Here is a 19246-nt window from a genome sequence, read left to right on the forward strand (position 1 = left end):
ACTCACTGTTGGTCCAACGTCACTGTGAGTGATGAAAACCTTAACAGCACAAATAACATGTAGGTGTAACAACACTTTTAGGTGCACCATTATCCTTGTAGCAACATCAGCAGTGTCATGGACACACTTAAGGGAGCACAAATCATAGTTAGAAGTAAAAATAATTAGATCAAAATAAACAGCACTGTGGTATTACATTTAGTAGTAAAATCATATTTTGGTGCAAAATCATCCTTTTTGCAACATCAGTACGAAGGTGCAAAACTTTTTCGGAGCACTTTATGCCCATTAAAGTACTACCCAAACCCCTGGTATAAATAGGCCTCCACCACTACCTCCCTGCCCCCTCAGTAGTTCTAGCTTTGCCTCCATTGTTCGTCTCCCTCTGGGTGTTTGTTGTTGCCTTCAATAAACAAAGAGCAGATTCCCTATTGAGACCTGCTGGGACCTGTTCGGTGTTGGGAGACACAATAGCAGCGATTTGTGTCCCTAAGTATGCACATCATTTCCCTGCATTTGTCCCTTTCTGCTACCGTCCTTTGCCCTTGTGTGGTATGTGGCACTCTTCCCCTGCTCCCTTTATCTGTGCTCTAGACAACACACCCCCTCCTCTGCGGCAATGTTCTGGAACTTTGTGATGAATTAGGATGGCGAAGACCATCCAAAACACAGATGACGGAAGGAAGATTACACCTGGGCCTGGCCCTGCTCTACTTACTCTGAAAAGTCTCATTGGAGCTCTGCAGAAACGGAGCCCCCACCTCCTGCTTGCATGTCTGATACAAAATAAGTAAGCTAACACCACAGTGGGTTAATGCATTTCTTGCAGTAATCTGACTGCTATTTCTAGTTTACAGTTGGTGTGGCGCGTTTTAAAAATAAGTTGGTTTTAACCATTATGAGAAACCACGTGTTTTCAACCTAAATATTTTTCCAATGACTTTTAGTTTTCATTGATTGCAGTTTGTGTACTGTTAATACAAATAATATTTTTACCTCTGATCAAAAGATCCTCCTGATGGTGACAATTTAGGGGCAACAAGAAACTCTGTACATGCTTCATTTGTATCATTTCATAAAGGCGGGATCTTAAGTAAAATAATTTGCGCCAATATTCATGTGTAGTCTGTTCGAGAGACAAGACCCTGACATGTGGCCTTCTCCAGCCTGTATCTTACCGGAGTGCCTTCCTGCTGTGACTGCCTCTTCCCAGGTATACGGGCCTCTCGTGGTACCTACCAGACTGACCCCGCCCTTCTGGCCCTTCGGATGCATCATCGGGTTCCTAATGGACTGACCTTAAGGCGGCATCAGCTTGCCTCCTGGGACTGACTCGTCCTACTCGCCTTTCCTGAGACCCAGAGAAGACTCCAGTGACGGAGGAGAAACGCGAAATGTGGAGCAGCAGAAAGAAGAACCTGGAACTAACAAAAGGTGGAGAAAACAAGCAGCAATGATAGGCAGCTCGCAAATGTGAAGCAGGAGCCATGAGACTGTTCATAAAGAGCACTTGAGATCACGCGGCGCAGACACACTGGGGTGACAGCAGGGACATCTTCTTCTTCCAGATGTGTTTCAGTATTTTGGGCAAAGGGCTGCTGAGGTGGGATGGGATGTATCAGTTGCCACTTCAGAAAACAAGGGAGGTCAGCCGGGCTGGCGCGCAGTGCATGAGCGCATGGCGGAGTGCTTTCACTTTAAACTGCGTTTAAAGTGAAAGTACGCCGTGTTTAAAGTGAAAGCACGTACAAGATGGAGGCAGAATGTCCACTGTCCTTACATGCACATGCATGCTGTTAGATTTGGACAAATGTTGAGAGCACTCATCTTTGTCCATCCCTACGTGTGCATGTAAGGCTTTGGGAGAATCAATTGCAAAAGGTCCTCTCTGACGAGAGAAGCGCATGCGCTGCTTTTGCCAGGCGAGACCTAAAAATGACACAATAATGAAGTTATACTATCACAAAATATGCAGCATTATGCCACATAATTTGCTTTTCTTGCCACATAATTTAGTCAACTTTGCCACATAGTTTGGTCCTCCTCTGCAGCATAATTCCAGTGGACCTGGGTATATTCTATATTGGAAGGGGTTTTCTCTGCTGGTGGTGTATGCAGACAGAAATGTGTCCATTCTTAAAGCACACACCACAAACTACTAGTAAGTGTTATCATTACTCAAATGAATGGTAATCATTATATTAACATAGGAACAGTGAAAGGCATAGACGGTCTTGCTGGTTTTAAAATCTGTAACATGAGATCTTGTGTGTGCATTAACATAATGAACAATCTTTCCAGGATTCATAAGTGTGACAGCAGGTTTACACACACATCTCTGCTGTAGGGACATTATTCCCATGAACTTGTGATCTGCAAGTTGCCCATTGATCTCTGCGGTATTCACATCACCCCTGCAGAGGTATTGGCAGTATTCCAACCAAACATGAGCCTGGCCCACCTAGGCATGAGCCTTGGCCTTGGCAGTGACGTCACGAAGGCCAGTAGTAAATAGCCTCTTTCATTTAAAACGTTCCTCCGAACGTTGTTTTTTTTCCTTCCCGTTCTGGGAGTTGCGTCATTCGGCCTGAGCTCTCTCTCACAGGCACCCCCAACCATGCATCGCCTTTTAGAAAGGTGGGCTGTGGCCCCACCCACTCGTTCAGGTAAAATCGAGCCAGGGCGAAGAGGGCAAATCCTCTCTTTGGCACCAGGTAACCTTAACCGTTCTGGTGTGTGGATATTTCATTTTCTATTTAATGCTGGAGAAAAAAGTTTGTTTCTCCGGAATTCACCTTTCCTAGCCCCTGCAGCTGCTTATCAGATCGGGCTGTGACTAGGAACCGAGCAGGTGAGAGAATGTCTGGCTATTTGTTCTTCTTTTTAAAATCATCAGGGAAGGCCCAGCAAGACTCATACTTCCTTATGCTTTATTGAAACATAGCTCAGTGTGTACTGCTTTTGTCACAGAGATTCTTGTGTTACTTGGAGTTCAGAAGTTACAATCCTATCATAGGACCGTGACCAATGAACTGTCATCAAAGAGCTGCGTGCAAACCAGAATAATATAGTTAGAAATTAGCTTTTTTCTTTTTTTTGTGTTATAATATAGTTAGAACTTCCCCACTCTTTCATTATTCTAATGTTGCTAAAAAGAGTTAATTTGGGCAGATATACATTTTAATCAGTAAAGCCAACCCCTAACCACTGGGGTATGCTTCCAATCCTGAGTTTGTGCATCTCCACACCAAACCATCTTAAAATATACTGCCCACCAGAATGGATGACACATGATTCCTACACCTTGTAATCATCATTGTCTTATCTGGCACTCCCTATAGACTGATTTACATGCTTGTATGATTCATTGTCTCTGTATAATGTGTGCATGATGTAAAGTACTGTGACACTCTACATTGATATGAGTAGCGCTATACAACAAATTAAATGCATGTGAGAGAGAGGCTATGGAGAGATGGGGGGCATTGGTGGAGGATGGCAGTGAGGGAATCTAAGGAGGAGGTCAATAGGGGGGCAATAGAGAGATGAGCGGCGCTGGTGGAGGGTGGCAGTGAGGGAATCCGAGGAGGAGGTTAATAGGGGGAGGGGCTACAGAGAGATGAGAGGCAGTGGAGGAGGGTGGTAGTGAGGGAGTCCGAGAAGGAGGTCAATGGGGGGGGGGAGGCAATGGAGAGATGAGCGGCGCTGGTTGAGGGTGGCAGTGAGGGAATCTGAGGAGGAGGTTAATGGGCGGGAGGGGCTACAGAGAGAAATGGGGCACTGGAGGAGGGTGGCAATGAGGGAATCCGTGGAGGAGGTCATGAGGGGGAGGGGCTACGGAGAAATGAGGGGCACTGGAGGAGGGTGACAATGAGGGAATCCGTGGAGGAGGTCATGAGGGGGAGGGGCTACGGAAAAATGAGGGGCACTGGAGGAGGGTGGCAGTGAGGGAATCCGAGGAGGAGGTCATGAGGGAGAATCTGAGAAATGTCACTTGCCTGATACTCCCACCTCAGAAACCTCCTCTTCCCTGAAGCAGGCCTGGCTAGACATATAAGTGACAAATTGGGCCCGCAGTGGCCCACCCCAATGCATCCTTGGCCCACTCAAATAAAAATTCCTGGAGCTGGGCCTGCCTCCAGTATTAAGCATAAACTGTGTAATGCAAGCTCCCATTTTCAGCTGAAGCACATAACATCTGCCCAATCAAACTGTTGAACCCTTCTCTTATTAGTGTTGCTTAAAGTTCTTTTTCTGTTGATCACATAAGGTGCGTAGAGGGATACACGGTTAAGCCAGACTTAAAAGTGACCATAAACGTCCCTGGACGAGACAAGAGCTTACTACTATTTTTAGTGTACAGTATAAGCAGATAGTCAGGTACTCGCGTTGATATAAAGTTAAAAATACAAATCCCTTCAAATGTATTTCAAACTCAGGCGAAAGGTGGGGGGGGATACGCGAGGGTGTAAAGGGAGACTCAGCGACAGCGGGAGAGGGGCTGCGAGTGTTCCCAAACCCCTTGCGTACTGGTGTACAGTTCCTCGCCGGTTATAATTAGAAACGTTTTGACATCCATTCAGGAACTGCTGCTGCTAGGTACTGGGAGGAAACGAGTTTCCCATGTCCACTGTGCGCACAATGTCTGTACATCGCACGTATCCGTTTTTCGTTGACTTTTTCCTTTCTTTTTTTCCGACAGAAACGCTGAGTTGAGGAGTTAGCCAGGCAAGCCGCAGTTTCTCTCATCTCCAAACATCGCCGGGAAACGTAAGGACCAGCACGTCGCGCGGACAGACAGCATTGCACCCCAGATCGGCCGCCGGGGAGACACTTAAAAGTAAAACCGAACCGCGAGCGGGGGAAGCCTGGTTTCTGGGTTGAGTACACACGGCCTCTTTCATTCTTTCTTGTGTAAACTGTGCTCGGACGTGAGAACATGCTCCGCTGACCGCCGGGCATTGAAAGCTGACAAAGGAGAGAGCCCGACGGAGCACAGAGACAACACACGACTTTCAGTATGAGCTGAGGGGCACGAAGCGTGGATGGTTTTAAATGTGACCGGAAAGGAGCTAACACAACACGCGAAATGGGGCGGAGCTAAAGAGAATATCAATGAATTCATGTTCTTCTGCACTTTCCTAACAGTTGCAAATCACCAAGAAAAGGAAGATGGAAGCCAAGGATGATGTCAGGTATTGTTCATGCTTTTGCTGCATTCGATGTGTGCAGAGTACAGTAAAGTAGTTGAGTCGGAGGCGGGGCTGTGCAGTGGCTGATAGAATGGTGCCATGTTTGCCTGTATTTTTGTTCACTATCGCTAGGTGGCATCATATTTGCCTTTCTTGATAGAAATAATGTACACATCCCCTTTATGAAGTCATTGTAACATGGCATTTTTAAGACAGTAAACTGTTGTTCTCAGTCAGTTTTACTGGTGTGGTGTATACCTTTTATTACATAGTGAAATAGAAATGAGTAATACCTTGTTTACTTCCTTAGATTCTGCTTGTCACAATTACTCTGCTCTGTACAAAAGGATGTAAGTCTGCTAATAATTGTGTGTGCTCGTCGAAGTGATTTCACCTTCGTGCTTGTATAAATGAGTCATGAAATACGGTACAAGATTGTCAGCGAGGAGTTCTTGTAATATCAAAAACTACAAGGCGGAAGGTTTGTAAATATCACCAGAACCCCCAGATGGCAATATAGAACCATGTTACCAGTGGCGGCTAGTCGCATGTGAAAGTGGTGAGGTAGGGAGCAGCAGGTCTCAGGGCTCACAGCAAAAACTTAAAAGCCTTGCACCCACCCCGTCGAGTGCTAAGAGCAGTAGTGGCTGGTGTGCGGGCTGAGTGGCGGGGCTGGGGGAAGACAATGATGACAATAAAACAACAAAAAACAAATAAAATATACTTACCTGCCCAGAGTCGCAACTAGAAGCACATTTCGGAGGGGGGGGCCTACTAAAAATTTCGGGGGAGGGATCATTCTTCCAGCAATATGCAGAGTGGAGATGCACGGGCGCTAAGAAGGGTTGAAAACACCCAACAAAGCCTCGTTAGCAAGTAAATGCCCCTTAAAAGACCTGTGAAGTACTCAGACGGCTGTATGTGAGCCCAGGAGGTTGTGTCAGCCAGGCTGACACACACAACGGGGGGGGGGGGGGCTGAAGCCCTTTGAGCCCAATGGGTGTTGCGCACCTGTACCTGCTGCATCGCTGCTCTTCTGTTCCTCACCAGCAAAGGCTCCTAGAATCCCCTCCGGCCAATCATGATGCTGCTCTCATGCTGCATGAGAGCAGTGTCAGGATTGGCAAGAGCGCCCTTGATTTGTGCTCCCACTGAGACTGGGAGCCTGTGCCTGCTGCATCCAACTCGGTAACACAGTTCGAGTTGGATACAGCTTTAGTGTGCATGTTGGTATGGCCGTCCTGAGACAGCCAGCCACACCCACATGTGCACTGACAACAGTGCCCACCACTCCCCCACAAAGGCCGCGTCCCCAAGACTCGCCCGGGAGAGAAAAAAATGATAATAACCTGGTTTATTATCATTTTATTTTGGAGTGTTCTTTCACTGACAGAAAAAGGGTAGAACCCTTGAACATGCATAAGACCACTTAGGATCGAAACATCGCTTCAATAAGTCATGTAATTCGATCTCCTGCAGATCTTGGCAGTCATATAGCGCGGAGATACTCCCTAGGGAGTCTATTCTAGCGCTTTATAAACACGCTAAATAAATAAATAAAATAAATAAATAATAATAATCGTTTATTTAACATATCACTCACAGTATTGTTTAATGGCACTTGCATAATATGTGACAATATTTAACCGACACAGGGGTATTTGTTGAACACACTCTCCTTTGTGGCAAGAAAGCTCTATGTGTTCATGCACAGGCTCACCAGATCTGTGTGTGAGTGCAAGTTTTGGAACCAGTGAAAACATGCAGTCTTTGAACCACATGCTCAGGATGAAATGACTATATATTTTTTGTTTGGTTATAGTAGAATATATTTATGCCTTAATTACTGGCCAGACGTTCCAGAAGTAGTATTGTGCTTTGTGTCAGCATAGCTCTCTGTATTTGTATTTCAACTCATCACAGAGCTAGTTAATCATCTGTGTGTTTTTTGAAAGATGGGCATTTTGTAGAAGGGTATATTTGGGGAATGAACAAAATAAAAACAAAAGTACTTACATTTCAATTGCAGGGAAGACCCCAGAGTTGCGGAACCACCCTCCGATTGGTGTCTTCAGTGTTCAAAATCATGGAGCCTGTCTCGGAATTTAAGGGCCAGAGAACCCTAACAAATCTTGGAGCTGCTCTCATGCCGTTTTCAGCATGAGAGTAGCGTCATGATTGGTCGGAGCAGGCTGACATAGTGCTCCATTTCAGATGAGGAGTCTGTGCCTGCAGTCTGCCCGGATGTTTTACAGCTGGTATTAATAATAATAATAATAATCCACATTTGTAAAGCGCGACAATCACCCGTAAGGGTCTCTAGGCGCTGGGGGCCGTCGGGAAGATTAAGCAAGCTATTGCCCAGAGTCACATGGTGCTGGGCTAACCTGCCGCCGGAGCTGGGGATCGAACCGTGATCCCCAGATTCCAGCGTCAGTCGCCCTGGCCGCGGCGCCACACCTCTCCAAGCTGAAGTGCGGATGTGGGGCTGGTTGCTGCAAGACAGCCGGCAAATCCAACATGCGCACTTTAGGCTCTAGGCAAGTAATTCCGGCTGCCAATCAGCAGCAGGAATGTCCCCGCCCTTGAGCCTGAGACACAGATTGTACTTCACAAAAATGGTCATGTAGATTGAACATTTTATTTAAATTATGTTTTGCTGCAGCTGCTATGCTCGCAGCAGGCGGGGCGATGCACCCGTGCCCTGAAAGAGGAATCGCTGCTGTATATAACACATGCTAAATCTTTAAGTATTTTTTATATTACATGTTTATTTTGAGGTAGGTAAAAACTGCTGTTTTTGCATCGAAATGCAGCTAACAGTGGGCATTGTTTGTGTTGACCTTATTTAAGATTTGTTCACGTTTCATGAATATATTGTTGATAAAATATGGTCATTAGTGAGGGTCTGGGGATGTACGCGATTCTACGATTGCAGTGAAAATAAATGGGCCAAATAGTACATGCAATTTAGGACAAGTGTACTAATAAACAGACTTTCACTCATTTATTAATACAGTGCAAACGTCAAGTTGGTTACCTGCTGCTACCAATCACAATAATTGAAGGGTTTATTGTACTTGTTTCTCTCAATAGAAACATAACATGTATTGCTTTGTTTCCCCGCTATGCCTATGGGACCCCCATGCATTTAACAAAAAAACACTTGTGGCCTGTGCGCCTGGTAAACATGTAAAATTAAATATTGGGTTTTATATACATCATAACAAAATGATAGATGCAATGCTGGTCTTCCTTTTTGGAGAGAACTTGGCAATCGAAGCTGGAGTATTTGTTTTAAGGCAGGCCTAGACTGATTTGCATGAGGCAGGATTCTTTCTTCAGTGGCACAGTGAAAACAAGCATTTACAATGCAACAGTTTCGCCTTTGGAAAAGTTAGAGCTATTGGCATTGTAAATGACAACATTTTTATTTATGTGTTGGCTTTGAAAACATAAATAAATGGCAGTCATTTACAAAGCCAATAGCCTAATCTCTCGCAAATGCGACACCTATTGCATTTGCACCCACACACACACACACACAAAACCAGGTCACAAGCAGGCAACAGAGACACACACAAAAACGGGTCGCAAGCAGGCAACAGAGGCGCACACAAAACTGGTGTATATATTTTTTAAACACCTTTTTGGTATTTACTCATATTTATTTTGTATTTTGAGAATAAATTGAGCCATAAAATTGTATATTTTTACATTTAGTTTACTAATAAATATGCATTCATACTTTTCTGCCTGGCACGTTTTACAGCCCAGCCAAGTTTCCCCAGGACAATGCGCATTCCAGTTTTTTCTTTGAATCTGGGACTTCTTGTCTTGTTCATACCATTACAAAACCAGGAGTACACGTCCCAGAATTCAAGGGAAAAAACATGTGGACTGGAGAGGGCAATACTCTTGACGTGAGGGTTTACTTTACACCCCAGGTACACTCAGTAAGTTTAGTAGACAAACGGTACATCACTATTTCAAAAATATGTTTCCAGATGAAAAATACCCTTCTTCATGCATCTCATTTATGAGATAACTGCACCCAAGCCGAACACGAAGAGATGTTCCATACGCTGGCTTTTTCATTCCTGGCACAAGTTACTATGATGAACAGGTGGGTGTTATATATATTCCCATCAGATAAATATTTTGTCTACATATCTATCTCAGGAGGCCAAATGGTTGATCTACCGCACCGTTTTATCTACTCTAAATTCGTATATATATGCAGATCAAAACAAGTGCATATTTTTAATCGTATGCTACTGTATTTATCCAATTCTACTTTTTTTATTAGACTATTTTGGCAGGGTTTGAATGATCACAGCAGGATTTTGTATTTGAGTGGGTGAAAGACTTCTTGCAGTATGTTAAACAAATGAAAGCAAGTCAAATGAGGAAATCCAAAGTGTAACACGAATCGTCATGTTTTCCAAATTCAGCCATTTTCCAAAAATCAGCACAGTAATAAATTACTCCTATCTAATTTATAAGACCTAAAACATTCAAGGATAGCAAATACCTACAATAGGTACAATTAAATGACAAATACCTACAATAGGTACAATTAAATAACACAGGGTGAGAGCAACAGAAGGCACACACTCAGGGTGAGAGCAACAGAAGGCGCACACACGCAGGGTGAGAACAACAGAAGGCACACACGCAGGGGTGAGAGCAACAGAAGGCACACACATACAGGGTGAGAGCAGCAGAAGACACACACACACACAGGGTGAGAGCAGCAGAAGACACACACAGAGGGGGAGAGCAGCAGAAGACACGGGGTGAGAGCAGCAGAAGACACGGGGTGAGAGCAGCAGAAGACACACAGAGGGTGAGAGCAGCAGAAGACACACAGAGGGTGAGAGCAGCAGAAGACACGGGGTGAGAGCAGCAGAAGACACACACAGAGGGTGAGAGCAGCAGAAGACACGGGGTGAGAGCAGCAGAAGACACGGGGTGAGAGCAGCAGAAGACACGGGGTGAGAGCAGCAGAAGACACACACAGAGGGTGAGAGCAGCAGAAGACACGGGGTGAGAGCAGCAGAAGGCACATAGGGCAAGGACAGCAGAAGACACAAAGGGCAAGGGAAGCAGAAGACACATAGGGCAAGGGGAGCAGAAGACACATAGGGCAAGGGAAGCAGAAGACACATAGGTTAATTGCACTAGAAGACACCAAGGGCAGCAGAAGGCACACACAGTAAGGGCAGCAGAAGACACACACGGTAAGGGCAGCAGAAGACACACACTGTAAGGGCAGCAGAAGACACACACAGTAAGGACAGCAGAAGACACACACGGTAAGGACAGCAAAGACACACACGGTAAGGACAGCAAAGACAAACAGGTTAAGGGCATCAAAGACAAACAGGGTATGGGCAGCAGAAGGCACAAAGGGCAAAGGCAGCAGAAGACACAGGGTAAGTGCAGTAGAATACACAAAGGTTAACGTCGGCAGAAAGGGTAAGGGCTGCAGAAGACACAAAGTAAGGGCACCTGAAAGCCCAGAAGGCAAGGGCAGCTTTGGAGCCAGAAGAGGACAGGCGAATGCTGAAAGGGTAAGGTCAGCAGAATAGGAATTGATAACGACGGAAGATAATTAAGATATAAAAGTGAAAGGAAACATGGAGGAGGCACGCATTATACTAAAAGGAGAATGCACAGTGAGATGGAAGTGTATCCAGACAGGACATAACGCAGGGGGACGAAACGTGCTGTCAGGTCTCCACTTCAAAGAACGCACAAACAACGTCCTGCCTGCCGACCAAGTTTACGGAACACTTTAGTGTCCGGCATAGTTTACACCTTTGAACAAATATAGTCATCAAAACCCGGTTTCAGCACTTCGTTTCCTCAGTTTTCGTACAATTTTCTGTGCACTCAAATGTGGTCGTGTCTCGGTCACCAGCTCCAAGCCTGCAGCCATTTCTGCGGTTCCTGCCCGCGGCGGTGCCAGGCAGAAGCAGCCCTGCTCTGCCCGGGGAGGCCCCACAACAGTGGGTGGGGGTGTCCAAGGGGCCGTGGTGTGCACAGGACAAGGGGAGAGGAGTCAGGGGAGCTTCACCAGCCAAAGGGGTGAACCCTCGGATCTCTACCGCCGGACCCCTGGAGGGGGGGCTGGGCCTCGATCACTCACCTCACACCACGGGACAGTCCCGTCTCACCGGGGGCAGCGCTGAGGGTGAACAACGGCCAGGCAGGGCTGGGAACCCCAGGCGGAAGGCGCACAAAAGTCCCGTCCTCCGGCCGCCGCTCGGATCCCTCGTCCCTAGCTCCTCGCAGCCCCGGATCGGCGCTCTCCGGTCCAGCAGACGGAGCTCGGTTCTCTCCAGCGGGCCCTACACTCCCTGGGCGGCCAGTCAGAGTCCCGGGGCCACCCCGCCTCCTCCTCCTGCAGCCGACGCCGCGGTGCATTCAAGCGCCGCCCGCTCTCCTCCCCTCCCCCACCCGCCCGGCCTGCTGCTGCTGTCTGAGGCAGGAGGAGGGTCCGGACCGGCTCCTCGGGAAAGCTTTTCTTTTTGGCCGAAAATGGCAGGGAGTGGATGGAGCTCTCGGCCGCGGCTGCCCGGGGCCCGGCGGGGATCAGTGGTGCACCTGAAGGGAGAGGGCACCGGGTAGGGTGACCAGAATGTTAAAGCTAAAATCCGGGACATTTCCCAAAAATACAAGGACTACAATTTTACTTGCACACAGCGCACAGGATTGCTCCTTAGCAGAGAAATACAGAAGTAAAAACGTACATAAAATGCTTTTTTTTTTTTAAAGCCAGTAGCATGCCTGTTAATTAAATTGACTTATAACAGCAGCTAACAGATACTTCCCACCGTCCCACCGTTTCAGCTGACCCTCTAAAAACTGGGACATGAGCTTCATTTATTGAAATTTGCCGGGACAGCTTTGCCTACAAGTCAGGTCCCGGGCCGGCAGCCAATCACAGCGCGGCCCGGGACAAAGGGGCGGGACTTAAAAAAAGCCTGAGAAACGCCCCCGAATCGCGTTTTCCCGAGAAAGCGTGATTGACAGCCTCTGTCTCCCAATGGCTAGCCTCCATTTATGGAGCTAGCCAATGGAAGAAGGGGAGTGTTCAAGTCCCCCATAGTGTAAACAAAAGCTTTCGCCCTGGGCGGCGGCCAGGTCGAAACCTAAAAAAGAGCAAAAAATGATGGTCTAGAATGCGTCTCAGAATGATTAGCAACAACTGAGAATAGTTTAAGGGCACCATCCCCCATCATTTCATATATATGTTATTGCAGTCCCGAATACCAATACATTACATACACACCTTTATAAACTTCTAGCTGTTCTTGTAGTTGATATTCTGGCAGCGATATTTTAGTAGTAGGATATTTAGAGCTCGATATTCTGGTACTGAACATGTCTAAAGGTGAAACACACATTTCTGCTGGAATTAGGAATTGCCTCGCTTTCCTTCAGATATTTGAGAGGCTTCCCTCTTGAATTACTTGTGGCTAGTAGTGAGACCCTAAAGTTGGCTCTGTCTTGCTTCAGCTTTCTGTGTGAGTGTGATATAGGGTCTCTATGTGGAATATTTTGGACAGACTTTACTGCATCATTCTACACTCAGTGCAACATAGAAATGATCGTTATTGCTCACATTCATCTATATATTACTCTAGAGCAACTTCTAGGGCAGTATTGTCACACATTTTGTCTTTTTTCTGGTTTGAGAATCAAATCTTTCTAATATACAATACCACATATATGCGGACAACACCCAACTATACCTTAAAATCGGCTCCCCTGAGGATATCCGTCTACTCAACATAACTCTGCAAAAAAAAACTGGTTAACCAGAAACCACGTTAAACTCAACTCGCTCAAAACCGAATTCCTCTTAATTGCCCCACCAAAAAGATCCCTTGACATCGAAGATTGGATGAAAATCTTAACAGTCTTCAACTGACTTCCACACATTATAGATTCCACAAGATCACTAGGAATTACACTTGAGAACAATCTCAACATGCAAGAACACATCAGCTCAGCTACCAGAGGAGCAAACTTTCAAATGAGCATTCTAAGAAAAATAAAACCCTTCCTCCCCTTCGACGAACTTAAATCAGCAGTGCACGCACTAGTTATCCCCAGATTAGACTATAGTTCAAGTTCAAGTTCGGGCATTTGTATAGCGCACTACTCACCCAGAGGGCCTCAAGGCGCATGGGGAAGGGGTGTATTATTTGTCGAATAGCAAGGTTTTCAGTTCTTTTCTGAAGGAGATATGGTTCTGAGTAAGGCGGAGGTGGGTGGGGAGTGAGTTCCAGGTCTTGGCAGCCAGGAAGGAGAAGCATTTGCCACCCATGGAGGATTTCTGGATGCGCGGGACTGCGGCGAGGGCTTGATTGGATGATCTTAGTTGGCGGGTGGGTTTGTAGAAGGACAGTCGAGTGTTGAGGCATTCGGGTCCTAGATTGTAGAGGGCCTTGTGAGCGTGGGTGAGAAGGCGGAAAGTAATTCTTTTGTTGACGGGAAGCCAGTGGAGGTCTTTTAGATGTCCGGTGATGTGGTCTTGGCGCGGCATGTCTAATATGAGTCTCGCTGATGCGTTTTGGATACGCTGGAGTTTTTTCTGTAGTTTTGTTGTGATTCCGGCGTAAAGTGTGTTACCATAGTCCAGTCGACTCGTGACCAGTGCGTGGGTGATGGTTTTTCTTGTCTCGAGGGGGATCCAGCGGAAGATCTTTTTGAGAATGCGAAGTACGTTGAAGCAGGAGGATGAGACGGCGTTGACTTGTCTGGACATCGAGAGAGAGGAGTCTAGGATAAAGCCGAGGTTACGAGCATGGTCTGTGGGTGTGGGTGCTGTGCCCAGAGCGGAAGGCCACCAAGAGTCGTCCCAGGTTGAGGGGGAAGATCCTAGGATGAGCACCTCCGTTTTGTCTGAGTTGAGTTTTAGACGGCTTAGTTTCATCCATTCGGCAACTTCTTTCATGCCTTCGTGGAGGTTAGTTTTGGCGGTGTTGGGGTCTTTGGTGAGGGAGAGGATTAGCTGGGTGTCGTCGGCGTAAGAGATGATGTTGATGTTGTGTTGACGCGCGATGGAGGCGAGAGGAGACATGTAGACGTTGAAGAGGGTGGGACTGAGTGAGGATCCTTGAGGTACGCCGCAGATGACTTCGGTGGCCTCTGAATAGAATGGGGGAAGTCGGACTCTTTGAGTTCTCCCGGTGAGGAATGAGATGATCCAGTCCAAGGCTTTTCCTTGTATGCCGATGTTGCTGATGGCGGTTTCGGTGCTGTGTTTGGCTCGAAATCCAGATTGAGATGGATCAAGGGAGTTGTTAGATTCAAGGAAGGTGGCGAGCTGGCTGTTGACGGCTTTCTCAATGACTTTGGCAGGGAAAGGGAGGAGGGATATGGGTCGGTAGTTTTTCAGTTCTGAGGGGTCTGCTGTGGGTTTCTTCAGGAGGGTGCTGAGTTCGGCGTGTTTCCAGCTTTCTGGAAAGGTAGCAGAGTTGAACGAGCAATTGATGACATCGCGGAGTTGGGGTGCGATGATGGAGTCAGCTTTGTTGAAGATGTGGTGGGGGCAGGGGTCAGAAGGTGAGCCAGAGTGGATTGAGTTCATGAGGCGAATGGTGTCTTCAGTGGAGATTGGGTTCCAGGCGCTAAGGTTGTTAGTTGGAGGAGTAGGATCTGAAGGGGTGGGGCGAGTTGATTGCTGGGGGAATTCTTGAAGCTGTTGTGGATGTCGGCAATTTTGTTGTAGAAGAAGGAGGATAGTGCATCGCAGAGGTCTTGGGAGGGAGTGATGTCGTTGGATGCTGCGGTGGGGTTGGTGAATTCTTTGACGATATTGAAGAGTTCCTTGCTGTTGTGAGTGTTGTTGTCGAGACGATCCTTGAAAGCGGATTTCTTGGCGGATCGAATCATTTGGTGATGTTTGCGGGTGGCTGTCTTGAGGGTGGTCATGTTGTCTGAGGTTGGGTTTTTTCTCCAATTCTTCTCCATGGGGCGGCATAGCTTCTTGGATTTTTTGAGTTCATCATTGAACCAGGGAGCCTCTTTGCTGGTTGATTTCATCTGGTGCTTTTTCAGGGGTGCTAATTCGTCTGCGCTGTGGGTAATCCATTGCCTGAGGTTGGTGGCCGCTTGGTTTGGGTCCAAAGAGAGGGTGGGAGGGTTTTGGTTGGGTGATGTGAGGAGTTGGTCGGTGGTGATTTTGTTCCAGTTTCTTCGATGAATAGGTTGTGGGTGGATGTGAGTCAGGGTGGTCTTGTAGCTGAAGTAAACACAGCTGTAGTCCGTCCAATGGAGAGCTGTAGTGCGATCAAAGGAGATGTGCTTGCTGGAGGTGAAAATAGGGTCGAGAGTGTGTCCGGCTGAGTGAGTGGGGGTGTCAACAAGTTGTTTGAGTCTGAGATTGGCCATGTTGTCCAGGAGGGTGATGGTGTTGCTGTCGTGATTGTTTTCAAGGTGGTAGTTGAGGTCTCCTAGAAGAATGTAGTTATCGGAGGCGAGGGCGTGTGGGCTGACAAAATCTGTGATGTCATCGCTAAATTGAGTGCGGGTGCCTGGAGGCCTGTAAATGAGGATGCCTCTAAGTGTGGTCCTGGGGTCGGTGTGGATCTGGAAGTGGAGATGTTCGGCGGTTGGGAGATTGTCGTCGGAGCTGGTGGTGATTTTGATGGTGTTTCTGTGGACGATGGCGAGGCCTCCTCCTGTTTGATTGGTGCAGTCTTTTTAGATAATCTTGTAAGCATCCGGTATGGCTATGGCGATGTCAGGAGCGGAAGATGTGTTCATCCATGTTTCAGTGAGGAAGGCAATGTCAGGTGATGCAGTGTCGATTAGGTCCCAGAGTTCTGTTGCGTGTCTGTGGACCGAGCGGGTGTTGAGCAGGATGCACTTTAGGTGGTTTGAGTCGGAGTTGTGTTTGGAGGATGTGGATTTGGTGAGGGTTCTGAAGCAGTGGAACTTGCAGGGGAGGCAGGCGAAAGGGCCGTGAGTGCGTCCTGGAGTAGCTTTGCAGCATTGTGGTGAGCGTCCGGGGTTGAGGGCGAGGAGAGAAGCGGAATCATATGTGATTCTAGAGGGTTGAGAGCGGCGGGGACCAGGGGGTTTGGTGCTGGGCGCGGTCCAGGCGCGGACGGGCGTAGACGGGCTTACCTTTGGCGCACCTTCGGCGCGGCCGCAGCACGTGGACGCTGCGCGTTGGTTCATCTGCTTAAATGGAGAGTGGAGGGGGGCGGAGCAATTGCTCGCATGACCCACAAAGCCCTACACTTCAATACACCGAAGTACCTAGCTGACAAACTGGAACTTTCCAGTGGTGACAAATCATCTAGAAGCACAAGCACCTTACTGTTGATACCTCAAACATTTTGAAAAAAGGAAAACCTACAACCGAGCCTTCTCCAGAGTGGCTCCTAGAATCTTGAACTCCCTGCCCCCTGAAATCAGACTGATTCCTTCAATCACTTCATTCAAAATAGAAGTCCAACTGCTTTTAATGAACACATCTCTACCCTGAACCCACAAACTAATTCTCTGGATACTGATCTGATGCTGTTCTCCAAACATGGCTTGCAAGCCATCTGAGTACTGGTTTATAAATCACTGTGCCACTTCTGATTGCAACGGACATTGTCAGCGTTTATATTTCTTGGTTATCTATTTTCTACTAAGTGAACTATCTGTAAAGCGCTCTGATACACTTCTAGGGTCAAGTTTGCGCTATATAAAACGTTATAAATAAAAATAAAGGTATGATTTTTTGTAATAATTCAGATGATAATGAGATACGGATCCATTAACATTAGCCTGTTCATCCATGGACAATCTACAAGTCAAGAATGACCGCAGGTCCCAATAAGGACTGGTGCACATTGGAATTCTTATATAGTAATCCACTGCACACAATTATAAGGGGCCCGTGCTCCCACACCCAGATTTTCTTGGGTGCAGGAACACCAGTACCCATTTTACCAGATTAAAAATGTGGCCGCGAAAATCACCTAGGAAAAGGGCTGCATTGCATCCTGGACCCTTTTCCTGGCCCACCGCTGATTATCAACTAAACCACAGCATGTAATGCTCCTCCCTGCATGGCACACATTCCCCTGCCAGTCTCTCCATCACCACTCCCCTCACCACCTACACACAGGCCTTGCAGACATTTACCACCTGCTCAAAGAAGGTGGTATATGTCTGCATTAAATTGCTCAAAATTGGGAATACCAGGTGGAATTTTATCCAGTAATTGGTTCACACATTTATTTACCTTTCCTAGGGATCTAATTCATAATTGAAGGGATTATATGCAAGGATTCCAGTTGGTATCATTAATTCTGCTTGCCCGGCGGCATTTGTACACATAATTCTTTCAAACTCGTAATCAGGGCCCGTGTTTTTACCTTTCACCTTGACCTTCATTTGGATGGAAATATATATGTGTGAGTGTATCTATGTGTATAACAGCTCTAAAAACCCTAGAAGTTAATTACAAAAAAACAAAGTTTACAGAGACGTTATAGTTAGGTTCGGATTTTACACACACAAAACCATAGAAATTCAGCAGTTATAGTAAGAATTATCTCAAGTAACTATAACTCGTGCCCTAAGGTAACTATAACTCACACCCCTCCCATGCACATTCTTATCAATCATTTTAAAGCAACTGTTGCAGTGATAATATCAATGATGTCTTAGAAGAAGTCAAGAGTGATGTAATATGTGGGGTAATTAGCAGTGCAAGGGGAGGGCGCGAGTTATAGGGTAAAGCAGGCACGGTGCAAAAGGTAGACAGTGTGGTGCCTGTGACTGTCAGTCACTTATGGAGTTTTTCTGCCTCAAGCATATGAATCTGCTTAGTGAGATCCGCTCTCTATTATCTTGCATACCAGGCATGTAATATTGACGGCAATCTGTAGAGCCCGCTCTGCCTCCTGCTGCATTAGACAATCACCAGACGTGTCACTGTCTGTCAGAGTTATCATATTGTTTAGTGCTCTGTAAATAGCATGATTTCTTGAATAACAGACTGCTGTTGCCATTGCAATGATAGCCTGTTAGACCCCGCTCATGGTAAAGTTTTACATTTTACAGACAGAGAGAGGGGGCAAGAAGTCAGCCCTCTGCAGCCATCTTAAGTTTGAGGCAAATATGAATCCCTTTTACTAGCGATACAGAGTTTTTGCCTTGATGAGCATTCAATTGGAAGAGGAGTCTTGTGAGTCCCCATAGTGAGAGGTGCTCCCATTTTTGCTTCAATGCATGGCATGTATCTTCCATGGCAGTCTGCGGACCCTCTATCACCTTTAGAATTTTGTCACATGTTACCATGCCATTGATTCCATAGAAGGCTTATAAGTGCTTGAAAATATAAAATACGTGTTTTTGAAATTTAGCCCCTTCTGTGCTGCGCGAATTTTGCTCCGGTGCTGAACGTTCCATTGGGCCTGTGGAACCATGACGGAACGGTTCCGTCATAAGCACAGGCCACCTTACGCTCATGACGGAACCGTTCCGTCATGAGCATGGAAGGGGTTAAAGATTCTTGTGATATTTTAAAGTATCATCTGGTAAGTGATTCACGCCATATTTCTTTAGATGACCCTATTCCAATCTTGGTTCAATCCCGGGCTCAGGCCCATCGCACCTCTTCCGTTGAATATTGCGTTTTGCCCAGCTCTGAGCGCTGGCTGCAGTGACCTGGTGTCACTGTAGTGATTCCGGTGTAGTGCCGCATGAAGTTACACTAATTTGAATGCCCTCAACTACATTGCTAATACATAAGAGTTGTTCCCGTTCACCTGTAGCACTTTGAATCATGAATGTGTGTAATATGGATTTTTCAAATGCATAGTAGTGGCTTTTGGAAACAGTACAAGGTCTCATTACAAGCTGGCCAGAATTCATGGCGGGGCAGGTAACAGGGTTAGAGGCCCTGTGGGAAATTACAAGAGACATGGATACAAGATCCATGAAAACACCACACATGTTGTGTTTGCCCTGGGGATGTGGACTTCTGAGAGCAGCTGAAATCTCGAGGTGAAACAGTAGGGGAGAATGAG

General features: G+C 46.7%; 1 protein-coding gene across 1 annotated transcript in view; it reads left to right on the plus strand.

The window, feature by feature from the left end:
- Positions 1 to 5054: 5054 nt before the first annotated feature.
- SACS (sacsin molecular chaperone) overlaps positions 5055 to 19246 on the plus strand; it is a 368710-nt gene continuing 354518 nt past the window's right edge. Inside the window, exon 1 of the mRNA XM_086935194.1 lies at positions 5055 to 5195. Coding sequence (XP_086791320.1) covers positions 5173 to 5195 — 23 coding nt within the window. The 5' untranslated portion in view covers positions 5055 to 5172. The remainder of the gene's footprint in view (positions 5196 to 19246) is intronic.

Source organism: Lissotriton vulgaris, chromosome 8, assembly GCF_964263255.1.
Source record: "Lissotriton vulgaris chromosome 8, aLisVul1.2, whole genome shotgun sequence".
NCBI lineage: Eukaryota > Metazoa > Chordata > Amphibia > Caudata > Salamandridae > Lissotriton > Lissotriton vulgaris.